This window comes from Cucurbitaria berberidis, assembly GCF_010015615.1.
Source record: "Cucurbitaria berberidis CBS 394.84 unplaced genomic scaffold K460scaffold_4, whole genome shotgun sequence".
NCBI classification, from domain to species: Eukaryota; Fungi; Ascomycota; class Dothideomycetes; order Pleosporales; family Cucurbitariaceae; genus Cucurbitaria; species Cucurbitaria berberidis.
In genome coordinates, this window is record NW_024468938.1 from 4,232,129 (window position 1) to 4,254,972 (window position 22,844).

Sequence of the window (22,844 nt, forward strand, 5' to 3'; positions counted from 1 at the left end):
AACCGCTGGAACCCATCATTAGTCTAAGTCTAAGTCGGACGACGTCCCTGAACCATTATTCCACTTTTCTTTGCTCAAGTTGGACCCTGAGTTACATCCGCTCGATATCGTCGCACAAGCAACAAACATTCCACATGGCTACAATACACCACCCGCCCCCGCCAGGCGTTACACCTTTCGCTATCTATGAAGATCCAGAAGATCAAGAGCCTTTGTCGCCGTCAGAAGTATTCGAAGGAGACATATCATTCAATTCCGAGCTATCGCGTCCTCTAGGCGATGATGCTATGCCCAGCATCGAGCTTGAGCAGGAGGGTGAAGACGGAGCAGAACTTGTACCGTACAGAAGCTCGTATACGTCACGCAAAGCGACTACGCAGCCACGTCGATCATCAGGCGTGACCCATTACAGCTTCATATCTGCGCTGCCATCCGAGACCTCTGTATCTTCGAGGCCCGTGGCACCAGCCAGTCACGCAGCCAATGAGCGGTACACGCCACAGAAAGAACGACCACGATTTCGGAACCCAGAATCTGTGCGCGCAATGCAAATGTCCTCCCCGCCGCCGCTACCAACCTACGAAGCCTCCCGTGAGCGAATGAAGGGGTCATACAAAGTAGCTACACCGAGCAGAAGTGGGAGATCCGAGACACCAGTCTCAAGACAATCAGGGTCGCGTAGAGGAAGTATCAGGGAACATCACAGCCCAAGACCCACGCCTATCCCCCAGCAAGCTCCATTGGTCCTGCTGCACGTTACAATACTGCCGATGCAGGTACCCTTCTCCCATGATTTGATGGTTCGGATCATGCCCGACTGGCTGGTAGAGAACTACAAGCTGTTGGAAGAAAAGCTTCAGGACATCATCCTAATGCGGCGAGGATTGTTGATACCACATCCAAGGGATGAATACGACCTGCTGGAGGAGCGCATACTGGAGAATTTGGAATTAAAGACGCCTCGACTACTCAAGTGTGGACACTTTGTACCACCAGACGATGACACAGATATCGAAGAGGATGATGATGTGGCAAGCGTCCCCGACGATACTACAGGCCGAGGAAGTCGTATGAGTGGAGGTACACTCACAGAGAACATGCTTGATCATGCTAGTATGTGCGTAGATTGCCATCGCGAGCTGAAGAGGCCCGGTAAAGGTGTAGGTGCCGGCTCAAGGAAGTGGGACATTAAAATCTACGCCGCAAACGGGCTGATGCGAGCCGCGGCATGGTCCGCTTGCTGGAATGATATGGAGCGGTGCGATGTCGAGATCTCGCCATGGGTACCGGAGGAAGTCCGGAAAACGCTGGAAAGACGCGTGCAAGAAGAGCAGGAAGCAGATAAGCGGAAGCAGCTGTATGCAGTGGAACTGCAGCGACAGATCCAAGAAGCCGCTACGAAGCAGAAGATACTAGAGGAGGAGGCATCTGAAAAGAAGAAGTTGGAGGAGTTGGAGCTACAGAAGAGCTTTGAAGCTGCTGCCGCTGCTCTAGAAAGAAGTGTGGAGGAGAAGGCGGCAGAAAGACGGAGGTTCGAGGAAGTATTGGAGGAGAAGATTGAAGAGGCAAAAGAGGCGGTACGTTTGGAACTTGAAGCCCAGACTCTTGCGGAGTCCAATGCAATTGCTGAACGGCTCCGCACGTTGGAGGTCGCGCTTAAAGAACAGACAATATCCGAAGCTGAAGATCTTCCTCGACAGGAGTCCTCCTCGTCTAAAGACATCCCAGCCGTACAACTTCGGAGGAGGCAACGATCTATGTCTTACCGACCTCACGCAACTGAGATCCCTCTCGGAACGCTCTTGAAGAATTACTTCCTCGTCCTATTAGGAGATAAACGGAACTTTGCCATCCTTCTGCTCGGTGCAACCGTTGTGTTCATGTCAATGAACATGGACATTACGTGGAGACAGCAGCTCCTGGCTCCGCAAATAGTTGGAGTACCGAACGAAGTTGCCCTGCTCGATCATGTTTCAACGATTTCTGTCATGGCTACCACTACTGCGACATCTTTCTCTACACTTACCGTGACGGAAGTTCACACTGCGGATACTGGCCTGAGGACTAGTGCACCTACTTCTGAAACCACGAATCTGTTGGCGAAGGGAATCGAAATGTCGACTTCTACTGGGGAAACACCAAGCCCAACATCTCCCGCCTCGAGTGCTGAAGCTATCGTAGTTGAAACTGTTGCAGAGGACGCTGTCGCCGTTGAAGCTGTCGTAGATGGAGATGATGCTGTTGTAGATGTCGCTGTTGCAGACGAAGCTGTTGCAGAGCATGCTGTTGTCGAACTTCCGAACGCCAAGACCGAGTTGATCGCTCATCTGGACGAATATCTAGCTATGGAAGCCCTCGAGGAAAACGCTAGCGTCTCAGCACCCGTCGGACCTACCAGCGAGGAGATCATGGCCGACGAGCTTTCCGCGACCGACCGCAAGATTCACGAACCAGAGTTTTGCGTCCTGGAAACTATCCAAGATTCCATCTTTCAAACGTCAATCCGTTTCTGCCCGAAGTCCGAGCTTTAGTCCCTCTCTTCTCTTTGCCACCCTCATGAACCCGCACGTTTGATGACACGACCCACCGTATATTCCCCATAAAGTAAAGTAAAGTCCGCACATCTCTATCTATTTTTAGTGCATTCTCAGCCTTGAATGGCTTCTGCAAATTAGCAAGCGTGGAGTTATGGAATTTCTAAATGCAGCGCACTGTTGGAGGACGTACATATCGCATACCAGCCGAAGGCTTTGGATAGTATATAGTAAATAAATAAATAAGTAAACGCATACCCGATTACGAAATCCAACCTATTGCCAGCGCTTCAATTGCGGAGACGAAACTGTTTGAAAAGAATTAGTAACCATGCCCGGCAAGGATAACCGCTCTGACATCGATCTACGTGTCATAGTGAACGGCATATTCATCCTGTTGGGTGGACAGCACAGGATGAAAAAGTCTATATCACGTACAGCCACGAACCCAAATAAGGGAAGTGCCAATCTAGTCTGACAAAGAAACCCGAAGATTCGAAGATGCCCAGCGGACATGCGATGGGGCGTTATACTCGATAATGTGAAAATCTGGCTAGCATAACATGACACAACGTGCTGCTACGGATAATCCAATCACGTGTGGCCTCGTCGAGGTAGCGTGGCCAAAAAGGTCTACCACGCGTGATCCACCACGCCACCAAAAAAAGAGCAAAAAAGACGGCTTGTCAAAGGACGTTAGACTCGAGATATCGAAGCCCATGGGGATCGAACCCACAACCTTTGGTGAACAGGCACAAGACCGAAAACCAACGCGCTACCATTGCGCCAAGGCTCCTATTGAAGCTTTGATGAAAGATTTGACCGACTAGAAAATACATGTACTGTGCACAGCAAACGCGTGTGCTTCGATATGAGGACGGCTTCATCGCCGCAGGGATCTAATAACTGAGTCGAGGTGTAGTAGTGGGAAAACTCAGAGTGGGTGGTGGGGCCGGTAGTTCGCTTAGCTGGGCAAAAAATACGGCTAGCTTCGAGACTGCTCAGAGCAATCAGCTAGGGTTTCTGAATCCTCGAACTAGCACTAACTCATCAGGATAGCTGGGGCATGTATTGATGGGTCGAGATTGTATGTCTGTCCCTGATGTGGCGGTGCAGAGTGGCGCAGGGACAGCCTCAGGATTTGTGATGCCCACTGCTCGCTAGGACTGCAGCATCTTCATCCACTTTGAGTGCCAGTCTGTCAATCTCTTGGTTCCCCGATACATGCATGTGTTTTAATTCGGTTCACCTTATTTCACACCTCGCGCTTGTACTCTCTATGAACAATGTTCGCTTTAATCAATAAAGGGAATTGAATATATAAGCTACTACATGCAAAACCAACCCCTTCACATGTCTCCACGCTGCTCGCAAGGCCTGGGAGGAAGCAACGGAATTAGACTACCATAGCTAGATAGTTCGACTGAGTAGTAATCTCATTAGTATCGCGATAAGACTGTGAACATCACAAAACCAACACGAGGCAAAGAACAATCGGGTACTACAGTTGCTTTCCAAAAGTCTCTATCAATTCGAACAGAACAGCAGTCGTATATACAAGGTCCCATCGCTGCTCCTATCCAAATCCACATCTGTCCATATCCTATACTTCCATGCAAACTCTACATCGGATGTACTTCACAATCATCTCTCTCATTATACCATCAAGCCAGCGTCTCCTTTCATTCACCTCATAAACAGACGTGAAGGAGCGTAAAGAACATACATCGCCGTGGCGCATCAGCCCATAGAACGAAAAGAAACGACAAGACATTAGGAACCAAGGCCTCTGACCCAGCGGAGGCTTTGGCATTCGATCATTATGTTGGTGTCGGATATTGTGATGAAAAGCGGTTGTCGTGATTATTGTTGCATGGTGGGAAGGAAAGTCGCAAAGGAAGTCGGGGATCAGTTCGAAATGAGAATTCGAGGTACGATGAGATTCGAAGGCTTGGGCCATATGCGGTCTGGTGGATTCAACTCTGACGAATTTGACGGGCAATGCTAAAACATGGCTGATGAATCGCTATATTAACTCCGGATATGCTAAACGTTAAAAGAAGTGCCAAGTCAAGCCTCTGGTAACCTGGCTGGTGCGTGGACCGACGGGTTACGGCAGATTAGAACAATCGTATCGCCCTAACGATGGGATATCCGTGTGTAGGTGCAAGTCGTGTCGCCTATCGTCGAAACATCGACTTATGCGTAAGCGGCGAATCAAAGGGCACTGGCCCTCGGACTCTACCGCCTCTTGCAATCGGCGTCTGTCCGGTGCAGAATATGCACACGAATACAGGCGGTAGGTTGTTTGCATTCAAGCCAACACAATCCATGTGTAACCACTTGTTGCACGACTCGCATTGTACCATAGGCTGGCCGTCATCGACGCCGTTGCAGACGCATCGTGTGCTTTCGCTCGAACGACTGCTTCGGTCGGTTGACGGCGTGGTCAGACCATCGGTATTGGGAGAGGCGTTGAAGGAATTAGTGAATGGGTCGTAATGGCCGTAGCCGTGAGGAGTGGTGGTGTTGGTGAGGTCAGCAGATGCTTGAGCCCAGCGCTGGTTATGGGCTTTGAGAGTGTTATGAGATGCACGTTCTATCTGGGTTAACGCGGCCATCAATGAGACTAATTGATGACATACCAATTCTTTGCTGCCGGCCTGCTACCACCTTCTTCAACGCCCCCAAGGCGTCGCCAGGAGAGTCAGGCATGTGTTGATCCTCACTCTGTTTCACGCTCTCGAACGAGGTAGGGAAGTCCATCATGCTGAATCTCCGAGACGGGTTATCGGCAAGCTTTCGGACAGGACGTACTGTTTCGAACGAAGCTTTATCGAAAGCGCTTGAAGCTGGTCTAGAGGCAAGTCGCGGTATCTTGAACGAGTTGGATCTCTCGAGGCCGCCACTTTCTGCCCTAGCATGTTTCATGGAACGACGTTGCGGCTGCGGTACGCTGAATGATGTGTTACGACCGACTGCTGGAGCCGGCTCGTCATCGTCAGACTCGGTGTCGTCTTCTTCCCACAACCCAGGATACTGACGCCTCATGTCCTTCTGAGATCCCATTCGCATATCCCTGGGAGTATCCTCCTCGTCCCCAACAGGTACAGTCTCTGTGCGAGCTCGACCAGTTTCGTCAATAATCAACCGTGTGCGAGGTCTTCGTATCTCTGGAATGGCAGTAAGTGCTACACCACTCTGTCGTTTTAACGGCGATGAGCGACGTGGAATCGTCGAGGCAGCTGCCTGGCCTGAGTTCCTCGACTCCATTGATGAAGGCCGGTGCCTCCTAAAGCCGCTGTCGGTGTTGCTTCGTTGTAGGCTAGGCTTGATGTCCTCCACTGAACCTGACGATGAGTTCGTATTGGTGCGTGAGTGCTGACTCTTCGCCTTCTTGGCCATTTCCTTCTCCCGTAACGAGTCTCGTGTCTGGGTCTCATATGGCTGTCTGGAGCCAACTTGCTTATTAGCCTGCTGCGGTATGCTACCAAAAGAAGTAGTCAGGCCAGGATTTGAAAAGCTAAAGAGCATGCTAGGATCAACGCCAGCAGATGTGGATACGAACGAGTTAGGTCTTGAGTTTTGCCCTCCGCCCAGGTGGCTTGTCCCGTATGACGCCACGGGGCCGGGCGAAGACATGCCATGCAGAGCTTGATAAGAAGCTTGGGGGTTCATTTGATTGGCAACAGGAGATTGGAACGTTTGCCAGCTGATACTCTGGTCAATCCTGTGCGGTGTAGGACCAAAAGGGTCTGACGCTAGGGGTATGTCTACATCCATCTGAGTGTTGTCGTTGGGCTGGTCCCAGAACAGGCGCGAGTGGGGCATGGGTGGTGCTGACATTGGTCCTGCATTCGCGAACGGCATCATGCCTGGTGAAAATGGTATATTGGAGAAGCCGAATGGTGTTTGATTGAACAGGGCATCTGTGGTCGGGACTTGGGTGGGCGTCCTTTGAATAACAGTAGCCGGAGTGCCAAACCCATTCCCTCCACTTTGCTGCATACTCCTTCTGGACGTGGCGTCTCTTGTGGGAGGCGGCGTCTGCATCTGCGAAAAGTCCATACTGACAGGACGAGAGCCACCCAGCTGACCCTGTGACAGGTTGGTCCCAACCCCTCTCAACTGACTCGGGTCTGGCGAGGACGACAGCCTTCGAGCAACCTCGACAGGTGGCAGAGTAAGATTCTGGGGTGCGAAGTGGTTGACATGGAACTCTGGATCCTCAGGTGTTCGAACGAGTTGGCTATATGAGCTCGACGGGCGGTCTACGGGCGTCGATAATGAAAAGGACGGCGTCTGGACAGGGGTGTGCTGCCCATTGACTCGAGGAGTCGACCAGGCGTCGAGGAAGTGGGACTGAGGAAAGGCCTCAGTCTTGGGCGTCTTGAGGCTTGAATCTGGAAACGTCACCGACTTGGGTGTGGAGGATGGACTTGGAAGATGCCAGTCCGTCGAGCTAGCACACGACCCACGTTAGCGTTGAACAATTGGATGACGTAGAACGAAGTGAAGAAGTGCCGAAAAGAGTTGATCTCTGATTCGGGAAGATGAAGAAGAAATTGGAAGAAAAGTTGGACGGTCAAAGAATTTACAACGTGGTTCTGGAATGCAGTCTTGAGGGATGCTTGGGGCCGGCGGCATTGAGCTTCGGACGACAACCGTGCGGTGCTGCCTGCCCCTCTGCCTAGCCCAACCACAATTGGGACATTATACATGGCAGATGTGACCGTGCCAGCAGGCAGAGAAGCCATAGACAGTTGCTGCTGCTCACCAGCAGACTCATTGCACCAGCCCGGCAGCGTCATCTGCTCTTCCATGAAGACTTGATTGAAGGGGCACATGGGGGGCGTGAACCAGGTAGAAGGGAGCCCATACCCATATATGTGCTGATCCAAACTCATAGCAAGCCCAGTGACACAGTGTTCTTGCCCTACAGACCATGTAGCAAGCGATATAAGACGTCGGGGGCGAAGGGGGATCGAGGCGTTCGAGGGGGCGGTGGAGGGTGAAGACAGCGGCGCTCTGGCAGAGAATTCTGGCAGTCTGGCGGCGTGCTGGAAGCAGAGGCAGTTAGGATCGAGTGAGGAAGCTGTGGTACCTCGAGTGTAATACGCCCGAACAGGGAGAGGCGGGCATATGCCAGCGTTGTGACACCTTGAGGATGCAGGTACCGAGGAGGGGCGGCGTCACTGCAGCGTAGTGTAGAGGGCTCGGGCTGCAGTCTACCTGAGGGCGCTTTCAAGCTCAGAGGCTTGTTTGCCGTGGAGAATGACGGTGAAGGTTTTCTTCACGTACACTAGGCAAGAATTGCAGTGGGGCCGGTGAAGCTGGACAGAAATTGGAGGTAGTTCGGCAACGATGAAATAATTGCTTGCCCCGGATCGTGGACGCGCAGCACCAGCAACGGCACAGGAATGCGACTCCTGAGGCCTAAAGGTTTCTGGCAGCTCAGGTACCGAGCCGCAGGACCCTAGAACCATGCCCGTGGAGATATAGCAAGGCAGTCATCATTGGTAGTAAACGGGCAGGGAGAGAATGGGGCTGCGAAACCCTTCATGGCCCTCGACGCGGAGCAGGGGACGCCGCCCCAAACAACCGACCTCGACTAGTACAGCGAATGAGGTGCTGGACAGCGCCATGAGCGAGCATGGACAACGATTTGAGCTAGATCGCGAGCGGCACGGAAAGCCTCCACGATGGCTGAGAGAACGATGCGTTGCGTTGCGTGGCGGAGCGCGCTGAGATGCGATGGATTGACAGGTCGGCGTTGAGGTCTGGTCTGCCCCCCCAGAAGGTCGACGCTAACGCTCCTAGAGACATCCAATGTTTCCCGCCAACCAGTCCTCCTCTGCCCTACGCTTGTGCTCCCCATGCACCCTCCTGATGAGCGAGCGAGCCGGCTTGGGGAGTAACTTTGATATGTATTATGCACTCCTTAATTCACACTTGGGCATGGCGCACCCCCCCCACAGCAAATCGGCGGCCTCACAAACAGCTCAGCACGATTAATCTAGATGGCCTCATGCCGTCCCCGTACCATCAAGCGCGCCTCCTCCACCCTGGGCCAATGGCAAATAGGGCCAATCAGTCCAGGACAATGATTTGGCTGATTTCCTTGCGGAGAAACGCCCTCGATAGCACTTGCCGCATTCGAGCAAGCATGGGATGGGCCCCTAGCTCAACGAGGAGAAAGTGGAACACACGCTGCGGGAACCATTATCGGGATTGTGAATGCCATCAGCTAGTCACATAAAAGGCACTTGATCAGGGCCGCTGTACAGCAAACACCGTCTCCCTTCAATACTAGACACTCGCAGCCTCGTTGCTGGCACAAAAGAGGGGCAGGTCGAGTTTGGCGGGACACAAAGTGGGACTCCCATCCCTGACATGGCATGTGAAAGCACCTGGATTCTGTGGTCTGGGTACCTCTGGGGCCCTAGTGCTAGCCTGTTATGCAAGGTACGGATTTATGGTTACGGTTTGCCCAGCTCCCTTGATTCTAGGTCGTCCGAAAGGCATAACCAAGTCTAAGCAGCTGGTCATGCTATGTTTTTTCGAGCATGCAATCATTCCGCTTTAGCCTCTGTGGGGACACGTGGTACGAATCGAGGGGCAGCATGGACAAGTACACACACATTACCTATGGTGATGATGGCTTGCACTGGACTTGTGGTGTTGATCTAGTTGTCTCATGTCTCGTGCCGCCTTATTAAGTTAGCTAGCTCAAAGCAACCGAGATGAAGATGCAAGCCCCGGAGCCACGCGGAGCAAGTGTCGTCATAATTCATGAGTCAACAATTAAGGCTGATAACTAAATATATCCGTCCCTTTTGATATTCGCCATCGCTCCAAGAAACAACCTGCATTCACAAACGCCTGCCTGCTATGCGTGCTCACGTGTAGACATTGTGCGAAACATCCGTATCCCACCTCCCAGGCAAATATATACAAAGAAGGAAAAAGCCACCCCCATCCACCCTCTCCTAGACTACGCAAGAGAGGACCTGCCTACCACAGGATCCTGCTGGTACGAAAGGTCGGAGACGACCGAAATAGCGTCGTCGTCGCCTCGTCCTGGCGTAGGACCCGATAGCTCAGACATAACATCGTCGTCTTGAGCGTCTTCGAAAGGCGAGCGCTCAATGAGGTGGGTCTGCGATGTCGTAGGCGGAGCATCTACGGTGCGAAAGCTGCTTTGTCGCGACGCAGACACGAAGCTTGGCGGAGCAATGCTTCGTGGCCGATATGGTGGTGGAGGTTCTGCTAGACTACTGTTGTCTGCGAATGGGTCTGCCGGTCTGAGGTTATTTGAGGTCACGGAGATGACATCCGAAGTGTCGATACCGGTAAGATAGGCACCATTCGCACCAGATGAAATAGGTCCTAGGATGACGGGAGGGGGTGCACTAGGGTCAGATGTAGGCGGCGGTTGGCTGGCTGAGCCAGCATAATGTGGTGACACGGTTGGTAGTGGTGGTGCGTTGTAGGCGTGTGCTGTAACCCGTGGCTGCATTTTCATCTCTTGAGCTGTCATCCGCGTAACAGTAGCTCTTTCCCTCTGTCGCCTACGCTTGCGGAGACAGTAGAAGGCGACACCCCCTATGATTGCAAGCACCAATATGGGTACGATAGCAGCAGCAGCGTACATGGGGCTGTTGTCCGTGTCTTTCTTTGCCCATGGCCAACCCGGACGTCCACTCCCCGGATCATCAGTGGCGGTAGCTGAAAGGGAAGGATCTATGTTACTCGAAATCAACGTAGGCGTTGTTGATGATGTCGAAGTCTCCCGAATTTCTGCGTCTGGAGTCCTACGGGTGGACCATGTTGCTGAGCTGCCAGGATGTCCGTCGCGTGAATAGCTCGGGTAGCCGCCTGCGGAGGCATATCCAGGATAGTCCGTATAAGGTAGGTGCCAAGTCTTCCAGGCATTGTAGCCAGGTGGTGTAGATGTCTCCATTGCAAAATCCGTTCCAACACCTGTGAAAGCAGAGCTTGAGAGTGGCAAGTCCGACTCTTCTTCATCGACTTGTGGCCAGGGTGAAGAAATGCCGTGTTTCCTAAGCCCGTCCTGCTGAGGAGCCATTGGGGCTCAGTCCAAGAGGGCAAAGGTGCGCTTACGAGAGATGCTGGTTGCAAGAGCAAACTTGCAGTACAATGTCAGAACTTAAGGTGCGTGAGTGAGCGATGTGAGCGAAACGACGACTGGAATGTGATGCCGATCCTTCACTGTGCCCAGTGGCAGGGGATGCGGGGCCGGCTGACGGACTTGGAGCAGCTTGTCTTGGTACACAACTAAATCGATGACGCGAAAATCACAATGGGCGCAGCAATATATCTCTTGCAACGGTCGTCAGAAAAGCGAGTAAAGTTTAGCAGACCATTGAGCCCTCAAGGCAAAGGCGGGGAAACAGACAGGTCAGAGGTGCGGAGGTCAGCTCTTTGATATGTCTAGCCGCTGAGGGAGGCGCAGGAATTGTTTGCGGTCCAAGTCCGATCCCCGGCAGGAAATAGTCGGTGTGGTTAGCCAGAGGCCAGGGTGGTAAAGGAAGAGGCGTGCTGCTCAGCCTGGATGGCTGTAAGGCGTGGGTGGTAGCATTGAACCACGGCCAACCCCACCTGCTCGGAATGGTATTTTTATCTTAGCTGTCGATCCGGTGCTTGGCCTGGGGATGAACACTCTCCCTGTGCTCATTACCCTCACACAACATCTCTTTGTCTCAACATTTGCCTTGGATGGGGCTCCGTTCAATATTGTGGTGATTTTTGCGCCTGGTGCCCGCTGGTTGGGTTGATCCACATAGACAGACAAAGAAACCGCACGCAGGAATAGCCGGGGTACAGCCAGACGTACCAAAGACTTGTCCACGTCGTGGACTTTCCAGCCGAGCGATTGGTGGCTATCTGGACTTGTCGGCCCAAGGTTGCACGTATTCACCGGTTGGGAGCGCTAGGATATCACCGTACACCAATCGAGCTGCAACCTGTCAATACTTGAAACACGGTGGCTTCGCTTCCACTGCCGATAAAGGCTAGCAAAGTACAACCTTGAGATGGGAGTGCTTGTATCTTACAAGTGTCAGCAAGTTTGGGGGCTCTCTCCAGTCCGTCAGATCATTCGGGTAGCATCCGCGCTCACTCCAGTTCCACTGCCAAACTGCCACGTAGACAAATCCTGGTAGGAACATCAATGGATCAATGAAATAGACTTTCGCGCGCTTCAATATCCCAAGTTGGACTCAGCGGCACAAGCATAGGACGACTCGAGCTCAAAAAAGTTTTGAATTCAAACTCGCCTAGTTTACCTAGGTACCTAGCATCACACCGACTAGCCGTATCAAGACATTGTATTCGCGCAACCAAGCACAATCTATCTATGCATACGAGGAGCAAAGCCAAGGGGTTCAACTGCTTGCTCCTGCATTATATGTCCTCGCCATAGGATAAGAATCTGACTGATCCTCTTCAAATCGGCTATCCACGCCCTCCACACTACGCAACCGCTGAAATCTCGCACCATCATTTCTCTGGGCACCTTTCTGTTCTCTCTTGTACGCTTCCGTCAGCATGTTCATCATGACGGTTATCAACACGCCCATGGCGATCAATTGACCCGAGTCCCAAATAATCATCTCCGGGTTGGGAAATGCAATCCACCCAGAGTTCTTGACCCATTCTCGCGTTTCGTACACACGTACCCAGCACCAAACTGATGTGAAGGTAGGCGGAATCAGCATCCAAGGCCAATAGACGACGGTGAACCATCCGCGATACCTCGTCCATTGCTCCGGTGCATGATCTTTGTTCTCTAAGAAGCGGACGATTATCGAGGCGTGCGCTAGTATAAAGGCTATGATCAGGATTATAAAAAAGTACCGTTCAGTGGGCCCGGGCAAGGCGGATGAGCCCCCGAATCCCAATTCTGCTTGGTTTTGTTCCGCTTGTTCTTGAGCACGCGATTTTAGATCAGACTCCAGTAAGCAGGCCACTGGGAGTAGGATCGCACTGTCCTTTCGACTGCTTGGGGGCGGCCAGTCCGGTGCGTAGTTGGCTTCTCTGAAGATGGTGAGGCCGACTCCGATGAAAGATCCAACAGACAGTAGAAGTCGGAAAGCTGCTGCGAGTGGATTGCGCCAATATGTCCGGACCAGCGCGACTGAAAAAGTCATCACGGACAAGGCAATCATCATCTGGTTGATAGCCACGGTGAAGTGGTAGCTCGTCAACCGGCACTTGCTCTGGCCAGCGAAACTGAGGAGAAAGGCTCCGACGAAGATGGTCTGGGTGTCTGACACGCCGAGCACAAAGGTCCGTCCTGCTGCCCTGAACAGGTCTCTCTTTCCTCGCTTCGAGTTCGGATCATCTGGGTTGCTGACTGGCGAGTCTTTGAAGTAAGCGAGGGAACTATTTCATGTTAGAACAAGGTGCAGGAGGCCAAGTTCACTTTCAAGGACAACGTACGGGACACTTGACCTTGACATTACCTCAAGGACTACAAATATCAAAGCGATTACGACGACGCCGAAGAACAGAATCATAGCGAACCACATCTATCTAGTCAGCAGGGAACGAAAAACAGGCTACTTTCCGCTTACGCCTATCCCTGCTATCCCTGGTTCTGGCTTCATTTCCCCTCTGGTGACATTACCGATGGAAACGAGTTCATGGCTGGGGCTAAAAGTTAGGCTACAAGTCTGGTTCAAGTCTATGCCTTCAGCCTTGCAGGCATTCAAGACGGTGAATTGGAAGCCTCCTTTAGACTGGGTTCTTAAGAAGCCAAAGCTGTTGCCCATTGGTAATGACGACGAGGTTGAGTCGTAGAGTGTGATGTAGTATGGAGTTTACTGGAAGGGTGCAAGGCCAGCTATGGGGCAAGAGGAAGTTTATACTCGATGAGAAAGTCAATCAGGCTGGAGGCTGAAGAGTCCCAATACTCATGCTGCCCCAAAGGCTGAAGCCACCATCATGTAGGTGTAGCTCATTGGAAGGCTTGTGCATGAAGGACGTCTGGTGTGCGCAAAGATGCGGGCCAATTTGGCTTTTTTGCCAGCATTGGATTCAAATACATGTTGTCGATTTTTGAAAACTCTCTTGGTAGTGTGGCTGTTCCACAGGTAGGAGCAAGTTGCAGGCGTTTCGAAGTCGGTCGGAAATCGGCTCGACACGACATGTGCTCCATGATTCCTTGGCTTAGCTCATCGGGCCGCGCATTCACGATGCGCGTCAATCACTGGTAGGAAATATATCATGGACTGCGAGGAGCGAACACACTTCGTACCTCCCACTCTGCATACAACCATTTTATACCCACTTTGCTAGATGGCCGATCGTTTCAAGAACCTGGCGAAGAATGGCTGGCATCCGGAGAAGAGTGCGGCAAGCAGCTCAAGCAGCTCTGGTGGGCAGAGCGAGTCGAAGCTCGGCCAAGTGGTATGCTCTCTCCCGCCTCTCTCTGGCTCCTTGCTGACTTGCAATAGAAAGGTTGGGTGGGCAAGGCGCAGGGCAAAGACACACATGCAGCAGCCGCTCTTGAACACCAGGCCACGCCATTATCGTCGCTGAAAGACCCCTCGAGCTTTGCGCCTCCACCGAAACGAGTAAACTACACTGCAGGCCCCGTGGCACCCTCAAGTACACGCACACCCACGACAGCCGCTGCACCGCCTCCTACAAATTCTACTGCAAGACCGGCCCCAAGGCCCCCACCACGATTACCTCCACGCCAAAACTCCAACCCCGATGCATATGCGCCTCCTCCCCCACCAACATACAATGAAGCGACGCAGCAGGGGACGCCTTCACAAGGAGTGCTGAACCAGGGGGCGCTGGGGCGGCTAGGACAAGCTGGCGTCTCTGTGCCTGGGTTTGGAATTGGCCGCACTGCCTCTCCTCCAGTGCCGGCTCGTCAAATGGCATCGCCTCCAGTACCCTTTCGCGAAAGCTCAGCGGCAAAAGCGCCCACACCACCTCCTGCTTCGGCTGGCCACGGATCTCAAATGAACGAACTGCAGAACAGGTTCGCGAAGATGTCGACACCAGCGTCAGGGACTGCAGCAGCGCCTTCTGCAGGCACGTCGTGGGCAGACAAGCAAGCGACGCTGCGAACCGCTGCGAATCTGCGTGACGACCCGTCGAAGGTGTCAGCCTCAGACCTCAGAGGCGCAGCATCCACGGCGAATAATTTCCAGCAGCGACACGGCGAACAGGTGTCGTCCGGATGGAAGGCTGCGAGCGGGCTGAATCAGAAATACGGCATCGCTGGCAGGGTGAACCAGTTCGCTTCATCATCGAGCACAGCACCCGCAGCGCCGCAGTCACCTACACAGAGTAGTGTCCCGGGAGGCAGCATGATAGCTGGAGGGAAGAAGAAGCCACCGCCCCCACCCCCACCCAAGAAGAAAGAGCTAAGCGCAGGCGAGCCACCCCCAATTCCCCTGGGCAGCAAACCGAAGTTCTAGCTCTATTGACTTGTATATTTTTTTACCTTGATCATACCTAGCCTTGTAAATAGAATCCAAACTATACCCCGCTGTCTGTCAAGTTTGGAAACTATGTTTCATTGTTGAACGTGTGCCAGATAGTATGGACCCGCACGTCACTCTTACCGACTACCAGCCGGGTGTCAGTGGCTTCCGTTCCCAGAAAGATGGAGAGGGAGCTTGGGCCATGTTTGTCTCGCGCCCCCTGTCACAAAGTTTTGGGCCCAAGATGCAACCGCATTCCAACCGTGACCAGGGCAAAGGCTCTTTGCGGGCCTCGCTGCCTCCCCCGCGCACAGAATGCTGCCCGTCGCTGCAGACTGCAGACTGTAGACAGCGGCAGAGACCTGATGACGTTAGCCTTGCGAGACTACAGCCCGCGTACCCGAGTAAACCATAGGCCAAGACAAAGATATGGTCTTAAAGGTCCGTCCAGTCGCAGCGGTTGGGGCTAGAACTCCTTCAGCCTCGGTTGATGTCATGGCTGCGATTCGCTGAAAAAGTTGTCGCACCGCTAGCTACGCCGTGATTCCTCTCTCCCCCAGAGCCAACTTGAACCAACTTGTCTACTAAATTTCCCTGCCTGCTCCTTTCAGCGACAAGCGCCGAACAAGCCCTGCTGCACCGAGAACGTGCGTGCCTGAAGCCGCTGCATCTGTGCGCCCTGTTGGCCGCTATATAGCACGACGATTGCTCGCTCGCTGCTGTGGGCCGAGCGAATTGCATAGACCAAGGAGCGCATCGCCTGCCTCAACAACAAAACCCGCCCAAGACTTGCTGCCTCAACAGCAGCAGCGTTGAGCTTACCGAAGCCATTGACCTCGCGACTGCACAACAGCTTCGACGTAGATAGCCTCGTCACCCACCCATCCTCCGCAATCCGCACGCGCCCGTCCTCGTCCTCGTCCTCGCACCGACCGCCCATCGCTCAATTGAACCCACACGTTCAACCCACAAACACATCATGACGCTTGGCGCAGGGCCCTCCCTGCACCCCGGCGACTGGCCCTCGAGGGCCGTCCTCAAATTCCCACCCGACGCCGCCCCGCCGCCCATTGCCAACCCGTGGACTGGCGAGTCGACCTTTGCGAACCCCTTCCCAATCCCCCAAGATATATTCCAGGCCGCCTTGTCGTACAAGGTCCCGCTGGCCATTGCCTCCGTCTACGCCGTCACCGTCACCTACTTCAACTGGTACAATCGCCAGCATGGAAACAAGGCCTGGAGAATCGCAAAGACGCGCCCCTTCTTCGTATTTGTCGTCTTCCACAATGTCTTTCTGGCCGTCTACTCGGCCATCACCTGTGTGGCCATGATTCTGTGCTTGAAACACTCTTTCCCCCACTACACCGAGGCCAATGCCGTCGTGGGCACCATCGACGCCCTCTGCAAGATTCACGGCCCCCGCGGACTCGGTGATGCCGTCACCTATCAGACAGACGCCAACACTTGGACCAGCTTGAACTCGAACATTACCGTGGGCCCCGCCGGCTTGCCTGACACGACGGATGTGGGCAGGATGTGGAACGAGGGTCTTGCCTTCTGGGGCTGGTGGTTCTACCTCTCCAAGTTCTACGAGGTCCTGGATACCGCCATCATTCTTGCCAAGGGCAAGCGAAGCACCACGCTCCAGAAATACCACCATGCTGGCGCCATGCTTTCCATGTGGGCTGGCATGCGCTTCATGTCGCCGCCCATCTGGATGTTTGTCTTGGTCAATTCGGGCATCCACGCGATGATGTACACCTACTACACCGTCTCTGCGTTTCGCATCCGTGTACCCAATGTGGTCAAGCGAACCCTTACCACGCTGCAGATTACCCAATTCCTTGTCGGGACCACCTTCGCCGCCATGCATCTCTTCATCTCTTACACGGTGCCAGTTGCGGTCGCATACAAGGTCGCTGAGAAGGTTGCACCCCAACTCAACACTTCCACTATCGCATCTGCTATTACCTCGGCCACGGACTCCGCAACCCTAGCCCTTCCCACAGCAACTGGCGTTGCTGTAGCTTTCCTCAGGAAGCTCATCTACCGCGCAGCGGGTGACGAAGGTCTTGCCGAGAATATCCCAGTCCCCGGTTCACCTCTACCCGTCCACCAACAACAACACGTAGTTGCCGGACATGCTGATCCCCACCACCCAGTACAGAACTTCTTCAGGCACCATGACACCGTGGAAAGGGTCGTTTACCGCACCGAGTACCAGACCGTCCCCTGCATCGACACGTCTGGCCAGGCGTTCGCCGTTTACCTCAACATCATCTACCTGACTCCACTCACCCTGCTGTTCATGCGCTTTTTCTTCAAGTCTTACCTCCGCCGCACAAACCCCAACGCCAAGCACCAAAGCAAGCACGCCATTTCAAAGGCCGCTCATGATGCTTCTCATGGCGTAGAGCGTGAGATCGAGTCCCTCGGCCAGGCCGCTGAAGACGGCATCTCGTCCGCCGTCAAGAGGTCCAAAGATGCTCTGCGTGGTCGAAAGGTCAACGCCAATGGCAATGCCAAGGATGAGCGACATGGTAGCATGAGCCCTGCGAATAAGAAGTTTCTCGACAACGTGAACAAGAAAGTCAGCCAGCGGTTGCAGGAGCTCGACGAGGGCGCCGAGGCTACGGTAAAGAAGGCGAAAGAGATGGCAAAGAATGTAGTTGGAAAGGCTGAGGAGACAAAAGAGAACGTCGAGGGCCAGTACCAGGAGGGCAAGGAGAAGGCTAAGCAGGAGTCACAAAAGGCAAACGACAGTGCGAAGCAAGAAGTAAAGAAGGACAGCGGTAATGTCAAGGAAGAGCAGTCAGGCTCACGGCCGGGAACGCCACTGACACCACAGTCGAAAAAGGCCAAGCAACGTGCGAACAAGAAGGCGCGAGAACAATCTGAGAAGTCGGAGGAGCAGTTGGACAACGAGTGGGTGCAGAAGCCGGAGAGAGAAGCCGAGCCAAAGGATCTGAACAATACGCTGGAGAAGCGCGATGGCAAAGGTCTTTTCTGAGTCTGAGATGACGATAACTCGGCGAGAGGTCCTCTACGAACGTATACTGTGCAGGAAGCGGGTTTTCTCCTATTGGTTTCCTTCTGTTTTCGAACTGGGTTTCCTGGCGTAGGCGCTGCGTAGGTGTAATAGACTAGAGCACTAGCCGCGACACTGGATGGATTACGGGCAGTACTGATACACAAAAGTCTAATGGAAGACCGGACCGGGCCGGCTACGATGAAATTCACGTAGCAACTAATCTGACACGTCTTTTAATACTTTGTTACTATTGTGACCTGACTGACCTGAGTGTGTACAAACATGACTATTGCCACGGTCCATATCGCATCCAAACTGACATTTCGTAGACAAGAAAGGTACGTCTACCCAACCTAGTCTCAAACAACCACCGTTTGCCCAGCATCTCCCCTTCTCACCGAATACTCGGCTCCACATCCCACGCACTCCTACTGCCCCCCAACTCCAACCTCTCCACGCCCCTCACCCCCCTATTCCGCCCAGAAGCAGTAACAAGACTCCTCTGCAACCCCACATCCTCACCCATTAGCGTCCTCACTCCTCCTCCTCCAGCACCAGCACCACTCCGTCCACTCATGACCGTCTTAACCGGCGCCCTCGCACTCCCCGCGTCGTCATCGTTGCGGGCGAAAATCTGCAGCCCGCGCAGATGCGTGTCCTTGCCGTTCTGGTGGTTTTCCAGGATCTTGACTTGGACTAGGTGGGCGCGTAGGACGGGCATTTTGGGGCGGCGCGGGGAAGAGGTTGTGCGTGGCGGGTGGGGCGCGGTGTTGGGTGAGAGGGCGGCGAAGGGGAGGCGGGGCGTTGGGCGGGCAAGGGTGGGTGTTAGGCCGTGACGTAGGTCGTGGGGCGTGTGTGCGACGAGGTGGGGGAGTGGTGTTGTCGTTGTCGTTGTAGTTGGCGTGTGTGTGGTGTGCGGATCCATGTGCATTGTTTCGTCTGAGGGGGCTTGGGTGAGGCGCGGCGGCGGCGGGCGAGGCGCGTTGTTCTCCGAGTCGGAAGATGCGTCGTCTCCTGGGAGGCCGCCGATGGACAGTCGAGGGGCGTCTAGCGTCCTCTGTGGCTGCTCTTGTTCTTGCTCTTCTTCGTCGTCGTCTCCTTCAGAGTCGCTGTCTGGATCTCCTACCCCGGAAAAGTCGGCCCATACCCACCCACGGGGACTCTCTAGTTTCATCTCGCCCCATTCCTGCAGATCATTCATCCCGCTGCCGGCGAGGAAGATGATGCGGGTGGGCGTGTAGCTCTCATCTTGCTCAAAGTCGAGATACAGGCGTAGACCGACGATGCGGACAAGCTTGAAGAAGTGAATGTTAAGGTAGTGCGGCTGGGGGCCATCGGATTGCCAGAACAGAGAAGTAGAAGGGTGGCGGAGTTGAGGAATGGAGCAGCCGGGTTTAGAACTAGAGACTGTCCAACTGGCGAGCGTGCTAATCTCGCGAAGGTAGGACGGGGGTGGATCCAAGTTTGGTAGAGGAGTATTGGCTTGGTGTGGGGACGCTGATATTCGTCAGCTAGATGCTGCTGTAGGATTCGGCGTATCTATAAGGGATTGGTGGGACAGACAGCGCACAGCATGCTTGAAGGATGAAAAAACAAGACCCTTGTTGAGCTCGAAGATAAGCTGTGAGCTGGCAGAAGAAAAAACTGAAACAAGGTATTAGATTAACTTACCTAGTGCATCCTCGTCCTCCAATTCTTCCTCGCCCTCGAGCACCTCCAACTCGTCGCCCATAGCCTCATCCTCCTCCTCTTCCTCCTCTTCCTCTTCTTCTCCACGTCTCATACTCCGCCCAGTGATGAGCTCGATATCGATCTCACTGTCCGTATCGTCTAGGTCCTCTGGCGGGGGCAAGTGTTGTTGCGGTGTTCTCCTCCTAAGTGCCGGCGGCATACTTGCGTTGTGGTAGATAGATTCGGATCGATGTCACGGGCTCGGGAGAACCAACTGGGTGGCATTCAAGAGGCCCGGTTTATGGAGGAGTTAGGTTGGGAGAATGTAGGAATGGCGTGTTTATTATGCAGGGATTGAGAATCGAGGAGCCAAGGGTCCCGCGGTGAGGTGAATGTAGGTAAGCCAGCGCGCGCGCTGGAGGGTTACAACTACTCGAGGAGAGAAAATGGTGACTTTAGGAACGTGGCTTCGGGTCGGCCCAAGTGCCGCAGAATGGTGGCGCTCTATGAGATCTCGATATGTCGTTCATGCGAAATGGTAGAAGCGTAGTTGAGAGTTGTAGCTCGGTGCTGGTTGGCCGGGATCCAAATAGTTCAAACGTCTGCTGCTGGGTGCGCGCTGCAGCAATTCCAAAAAACTAATACGGATATTAGGTCTAACTCTTACAACAGTTCCACTTTTCATTTACTGCGTTGCTTTTGCGGTCGTCAGGTGCGCCGGGTGGCGGTGGTGGTGGGAGGTAAAGGTGCAGGGGCCAGGAAATTACTCGACTGCCATTTTCGTCCACGACGCGCCTTCCCTGCAACGCTCCTCGACCACATTCGCCATTCACCGTCTCACTGCTGCACGTTTCCGTCTGCACGCACGTTAAGCGTGCCAATTGCCGTCCTATTGCTTTTTCGTAGCGTCCCCAACGCCGGCAAGACGCCACCAAGATCTCCCCGTTGCCGTTTCACAGACGACAAGGACTACCGGCGTCTGGGCTTGCTTGTCTGGACGGAACTAGAGATGAAGCCATCATCATGAGGAATGCCAACCTATGGAACGCCATACGGACTATCGATCCCAGTAGCGTTTCGCGGAGCTGAGACTGGCTACCATGTTCCGAACTGCGACTGCGGGTACTAGTTTCTTAGCATCATCAACTCTCTTCTTCTCATTCATCAAGTCGAAACCAGCTCGTATTCATTCCTCGGCTGCCTCTATATAGGGAGCCTTCTTTGCTTTTTGGCAGCGATGGGTGCGACCTGAGGGTTTCGCCGTTCTGGCTTGTCCTACGCTGTGTACCAACGCTGTCAACGTGGCGTTCAGAACGATGTCGTGCAACCCTGAGGGCACTTCTCCGGGCGGCACCTAATATGTAGCCTTTAAGCCACCTGAGAGGCCGGTCTGTCGTCGCATTTCTTCCCTCGTCCGTCTCTGCGCGAACCATCTCTCGCTGGACGCTCGAACCTCTTCATTCCTTTCTAGCTACATCTGCTACTACATTGCTATGTGCTATGCAGCACGTGCATTTATTTACGCCCCCAAGAAGCCTTACTCGAGCATTGGCTTGGCCAGGTAGTCGGGATGGCGCATGATTCAATCGAGTTAGCATGGTCGGGTAAGCAGCAGGAGAGGATCACCATTGCGTTTCTGGTATTAGCTTGGTTCTTCATTCTACTTCGAATATGGACGCGGAGCTATATCATATCGAGCTTCGGCTGGGATGACACAACTATGATACTCGCGGGAGTAGGTCGACCTCACTACTCATGAACGACACATCAGAACTGACTATATCGTAGATGATTTTTACAGTGTACTGTTCAGGACAGTTCTACATTGAAGCAAATGGTGGCGGAACACATGTTAGCAGTGTCGCCCAGCTTCAATCACTCACCAAGGCAAGTTCCAATCTGCCTCAAAGTGACTTCCCTGACAATGACAGTGGGTTGTCGTCAGCGAGGCAACATACATTATGGCTATGATGGTTCTCAAAATCTCTTTAGGAATATTCTTCGCACGCATAATCGTCCAACGTTGGCAATTTCTTCTCATTTACATCACCGTTGGGGTCAACATAGTTTCCTCGGCCGCGGCATTCTTCTACTGCCTGTTCAGATGCGGCCCTGATTTGAACAACTATGTTCTACAGCAACTCTCCGAGAAATGCACACCCCAAGCCCTGGACCGCTTCATGGCATATCAGCAAGGTGCGCTTACCACAACATGCGGCCAATGGCTCCTGAGCTAACGATATATCTTTTCAAAACATAGCCGCGTTCACCACGCTGACAGACATCATATTCTTCGCACTCCCCATCTTCATCCTATGGAACGCGAACATGGGCAGGAAATCAAAACTATCCGTGGGCTTCATCCTCTGCCTCGCCGCGCTGGGTTGCATATGTTCCATGATACGATTCCGCTATGTCGACGGCCTCACCCAAGTCGACGACTTCTTCTGGAACGCCGTCAACGTGGCAATTTGGTCCACAATCGAAGCCGGTGCTAGCATCATTGCCGGCTGTCTCGCCACCTTACGGCCGCTCCTGAAACGTTTCCTTACTGAAGCGAGGCGGACGAGCGGCCTGTCTAGCCGCGTAAAGCAGTTCTCGAAGAGTCTGAGGTCGAGCGAGCGGTCCAGTGGAGGAGGCTCAAACGGGAGCTCTATACCGCGTTCCAACACGACCAAGTCGATATATGAGGGTGGAGGGCGCGGGACCACAAGAACCGCTGCTGAAGAGCCAACCTTCTTCGAGTTTCTGGCGTCTCCGGGTGAGGAGGTGATTGCTTTGAGTTCAGATATTGGGAAGGAGCGGAGTAGTACCGAGCGCATACTTGCTCGAGATCAGGATTCTGTACTAGACTTCCCGTGGCCGGTGGAATCAAAAGATAGTCGACAGCAAGACGATAGGAGAAGGCAGACTGTACACACGAGCTGGATGTCGAGAGGCGTTGCTAATGGTGGTGGTAGTACGTTGGACAGACCAGTCTCCGCGCCGGTATCGCCAGACTCATACGCAAGGGGATTAGACAACGCTGTATAGCAGCTCTACAAGGCATAATGTCACCGAAATAGAACATGATTTGAAGGCTCGAGACTTCCATTTGCATTCCTGAGCCCTTGATCTGAATTGAGATACACAGCTCTTCGC

The 22,844-nt window shown here is 53.5% G+C and overlaps 9 protein-coding genes and 1 non-coding gene across 10 annotated transcripts; 4 read left to right on the plus strand and 6 right to left on the minus strand.

Moving 5' to 3' along the window:
- The first annotated feature begins 3 nt into the window (after positions 1–3).
- K460DRAFT_369092 (uncharacterized protein) lies at positions 4–2,796 on the plus strand. The gene has a single exon (XM_040933894.1). It carries the CDS (start codon positions 135–137, stop codon positions 2,529–2,531), a length of 2,397 nt encoding a protein of 798 aa, XP_040786788.1. The 5' UTR covers positions 4–134; the 3' UTR covers positions 2,532–2,796.
- Positions 2,797–3,245: 449 nt separating this feature from the next.
- Positions 3,246–3,330, minus strand: K460DRAFT_t52. The gene has a single exon. It is a non-coding gene; the product is annotated as a tRNA-Arg (tRNA).
- Positions 3,331–4,714: 1,384 nt separating this feature from the next.
- Positions 4,715–6,602, minus strand: K460DRAFT_289323 (uncharacterized protein; the record flags this gene model as incomplete). Its single annotated transcript, XM_040929113.1, has 2 exons — positions 4,715–5,133; positions 5,180–6,602. The coding sequence occupies 2 exons, from the start codon at positions 6,600–6,602 to the stop codon at positions 4,715–4,717; spliced, it is 1,842 nt and encodes a 613-aa protein (XP_040786789.1).
- Positions 6,603–6,774: 172 nt separating this feature from the next.
- On the minus strand, positions 6,775–7,601 carry K460DRAFT_160800 (uncharacterized protein). Its single transcript, XM_040926883.1, has one exon. The coding sequence runs from the start codon at positions 7,439–7,441 to the stop codon at positions 6,947–6,949; it is 495 nt and encodes a 164-aa protein (XP_040786790.1). The 5' UTR covers positions 7,442–7,601; the 3' UTR covers positions 6,775–6,946.
- Positions 7,602–9,528: 1,927 nt separating this feature from the next.
- Positions 9,529–10,623, minus strand: K460DRAFT_357847 (uncharacterized protein; the record flags this gene model as incomplete). The annotated part of the gene is made up of 1 exon (XM_040932066.1): positions 9,529–10,623. The coding sequence occupies one exon, from the start codon at positions 10,621–10,623 to the stop codon at positions 9,529–9,531; it is 1,095 nt and encodes a 364-aa protein (XP_040786791.1).
- Positions 10,624–11,902: 1,279 nt separating this feature from the next.
- On the minus strand, positions 11,903–13,564 carry K460DRAFT_419170 (uncharacterized protein). Its single transcript, XM_040937988.1, has 3 exons — positions 13,133–13,564; positions 12,999–13,087; positions 11,903–12,941 (listed from the first exon to the last, which is right to left on the minus strand). The coding sequence occupies exons 1-3, from the start codon at positions 13,328–13,330 to the stop codon at positions 11,942–11,944; spliced, it is 1,287 nt and encodes a 428-aa protein (XP_040786792.1). The 5' UTR covers positions 13,331–13,564; the 3' UTR covers positions 11,903–11,941.
- Positions 13,565–13,743: 179 nt separating this feature from the next.
- On the plus strand, positions 13,744–15,069 carry K460DRAFT_369097 (uncharacterized protein). The gene is made up of 2 exons (XM_040933895.1): positions 13,744–13,967; positions 14,015–15,069. Exons 1-2 carry the CDS (start codon positions 13,857–13,859, stop codon positions 14,993–14,995), a joined length of 1,092 nt encoding a protein of 363 aa, XP_040786793.1. The 5' UTR covers positions 13,744–13,856; the 3' UTR covers positions 14,996–15,069.
- A 656-nt stretch (positions 15,070–15,725) lies between these two features.
- K460DRAFT_160905 (GNS1/SUR4 family protein-like protein) lies at positions 15,726–18,218 on the plus strand. The gene has a single exon (XM_040926885.1). The coding sequence runs from the start codon at positions 15,981–15,983 to the stop codon at positions 18,009–18,011; it is 2,031 nt and encodes a 676-aa protein (XP_040786794.1). The 5' UTR covers positions 15,726–15,980; the 3' UTR covers positions 18,012–18,218.
- Positions 18,219–18,426: 208 nt separating this feature from the next.
- K460DRAFT_408528 (galactose-binding like protein) lies at positions 18,427–19,923 on the minus strand (the record flags this gene model as incomplete). The annotated part of the gene is made up of 2 exons (XM_040937172.1): positions 18,427–19,529; positions 19,704–19,923. 2 exons carry the CDS (start codon positions 19,921–19,923, stop codon positions 18,427–18,429), a joined length of 1,323 nt encoding a protein of 440 aa, XP_040786795.1.
- A 1,233-nt stretch (positions 19,924–21,156) lies between these two features.
- On the plus strand, positions 21,157–22,785 carry K460DRAFT_317534 (uncharacterized protein). Its single transcript, XM_040930355.1, has 4 exons — positions 21,157–21,438; positions 21,492–21,590; positions 21,635–21,899; positions 21,964–22,785. The coding sequence occupies exons 1-4, from the start codon at positions 21,274–21,276 to the stop codon at positions 22,734–22,736; spliced, it is 1,302 nt and encodes a 433-aa protein (XP_040786796.1). The 5' UTR covers positions 21,157–21,273; the 3' UTR covers positions 22,737–22,785.
- The last annotated feature ends 59 nt before the right edge of the window (positions 22,786–22,844 follow it).

Excerpts from the sequence above, each read along its gene's own strand:
- K460DRAFT_419170 (XM_040937988.1), bottom strand. The coding sequence starts at position 13,330 with ATGGGCAACAGCTTTGGCTTCTTAAGAACCCAGTCTAAAGGAGGCTTC. Across the intron at positions 13,088-13,132 it reads CAGGGATAGCAGGGATAGGC|ATGTGGTTCGCTATGATTCT; the intron begins GTAAGCGGAAAG and ends CTGACTAGATAG. Across the intron at positions 12,942-12,998 it reads ATGTCAAGGTCAAGTGTCCC|TTCCCTCGCTTACTTCAAAG; the intron begins GTACGTTGTCCT and ends AACATGAAATAG.
- K460DRAFT_160905 (XM_040926885.1), top strand. The coding sequence starts at position 15,981 with ATGACGCTTGGCGCAGGGCCCTCCCTGCACCCCGGCGACTGGCCCTCG.
- K460DRAFT_160800 (XM_040926883.1), bottom strand. The coding sequence starts at position 7,441 with ATGAGTTTGGATCAGCACATATATGGGTATGGGCTCCCTTCTACCTGG.
- K460DRAFT_369097 (XM_040933895.1), top strand. The coding sequence starts at position 13,857 with ATGGCCGATCGTTTCAAGAACCTGGCGAAGAATGGCTGGCATCCGGAG. Across the intron at positions 13,968-14,014 it reads AGTCGAAGCTCGGCCAAGTG|AAAGGTTGGGTGGGCAAGGC; the intron begins GTATGCTCTCTC and ends GACTTGCAATAG.
- K460DRAFT_317534 (XM_040930355.1), top strand. The coding sequence starts at position 21,274 with ATGGCGCATGATTCAATCGAGTTAGCATGGTCGGGTAAGCAGCAGGAG. Across the intron at positions 21,439-21,491 it reads CAACTATGATACTCGCGGGA|ATGATTTTTACAGTGTACTG; the intron begins GTAGGTCGACCT and ends ACTATATCGTAG. Across the intron at positions 21,591-21,634 it reads AGCTTCAATCACTCACCAAG|TGGGTTGTCGTCAGCGAGGC; the intron begins GCAAGTTCCAAT and ends TGACAATGACAG.
- K460DRAFT_369092 (XM_040933894.1), top strand. The coding sequence starts at position 135 with ATGGCTACAATACACCACCCGCCCCCGCCAGGCGTTACACCTTTCGCT.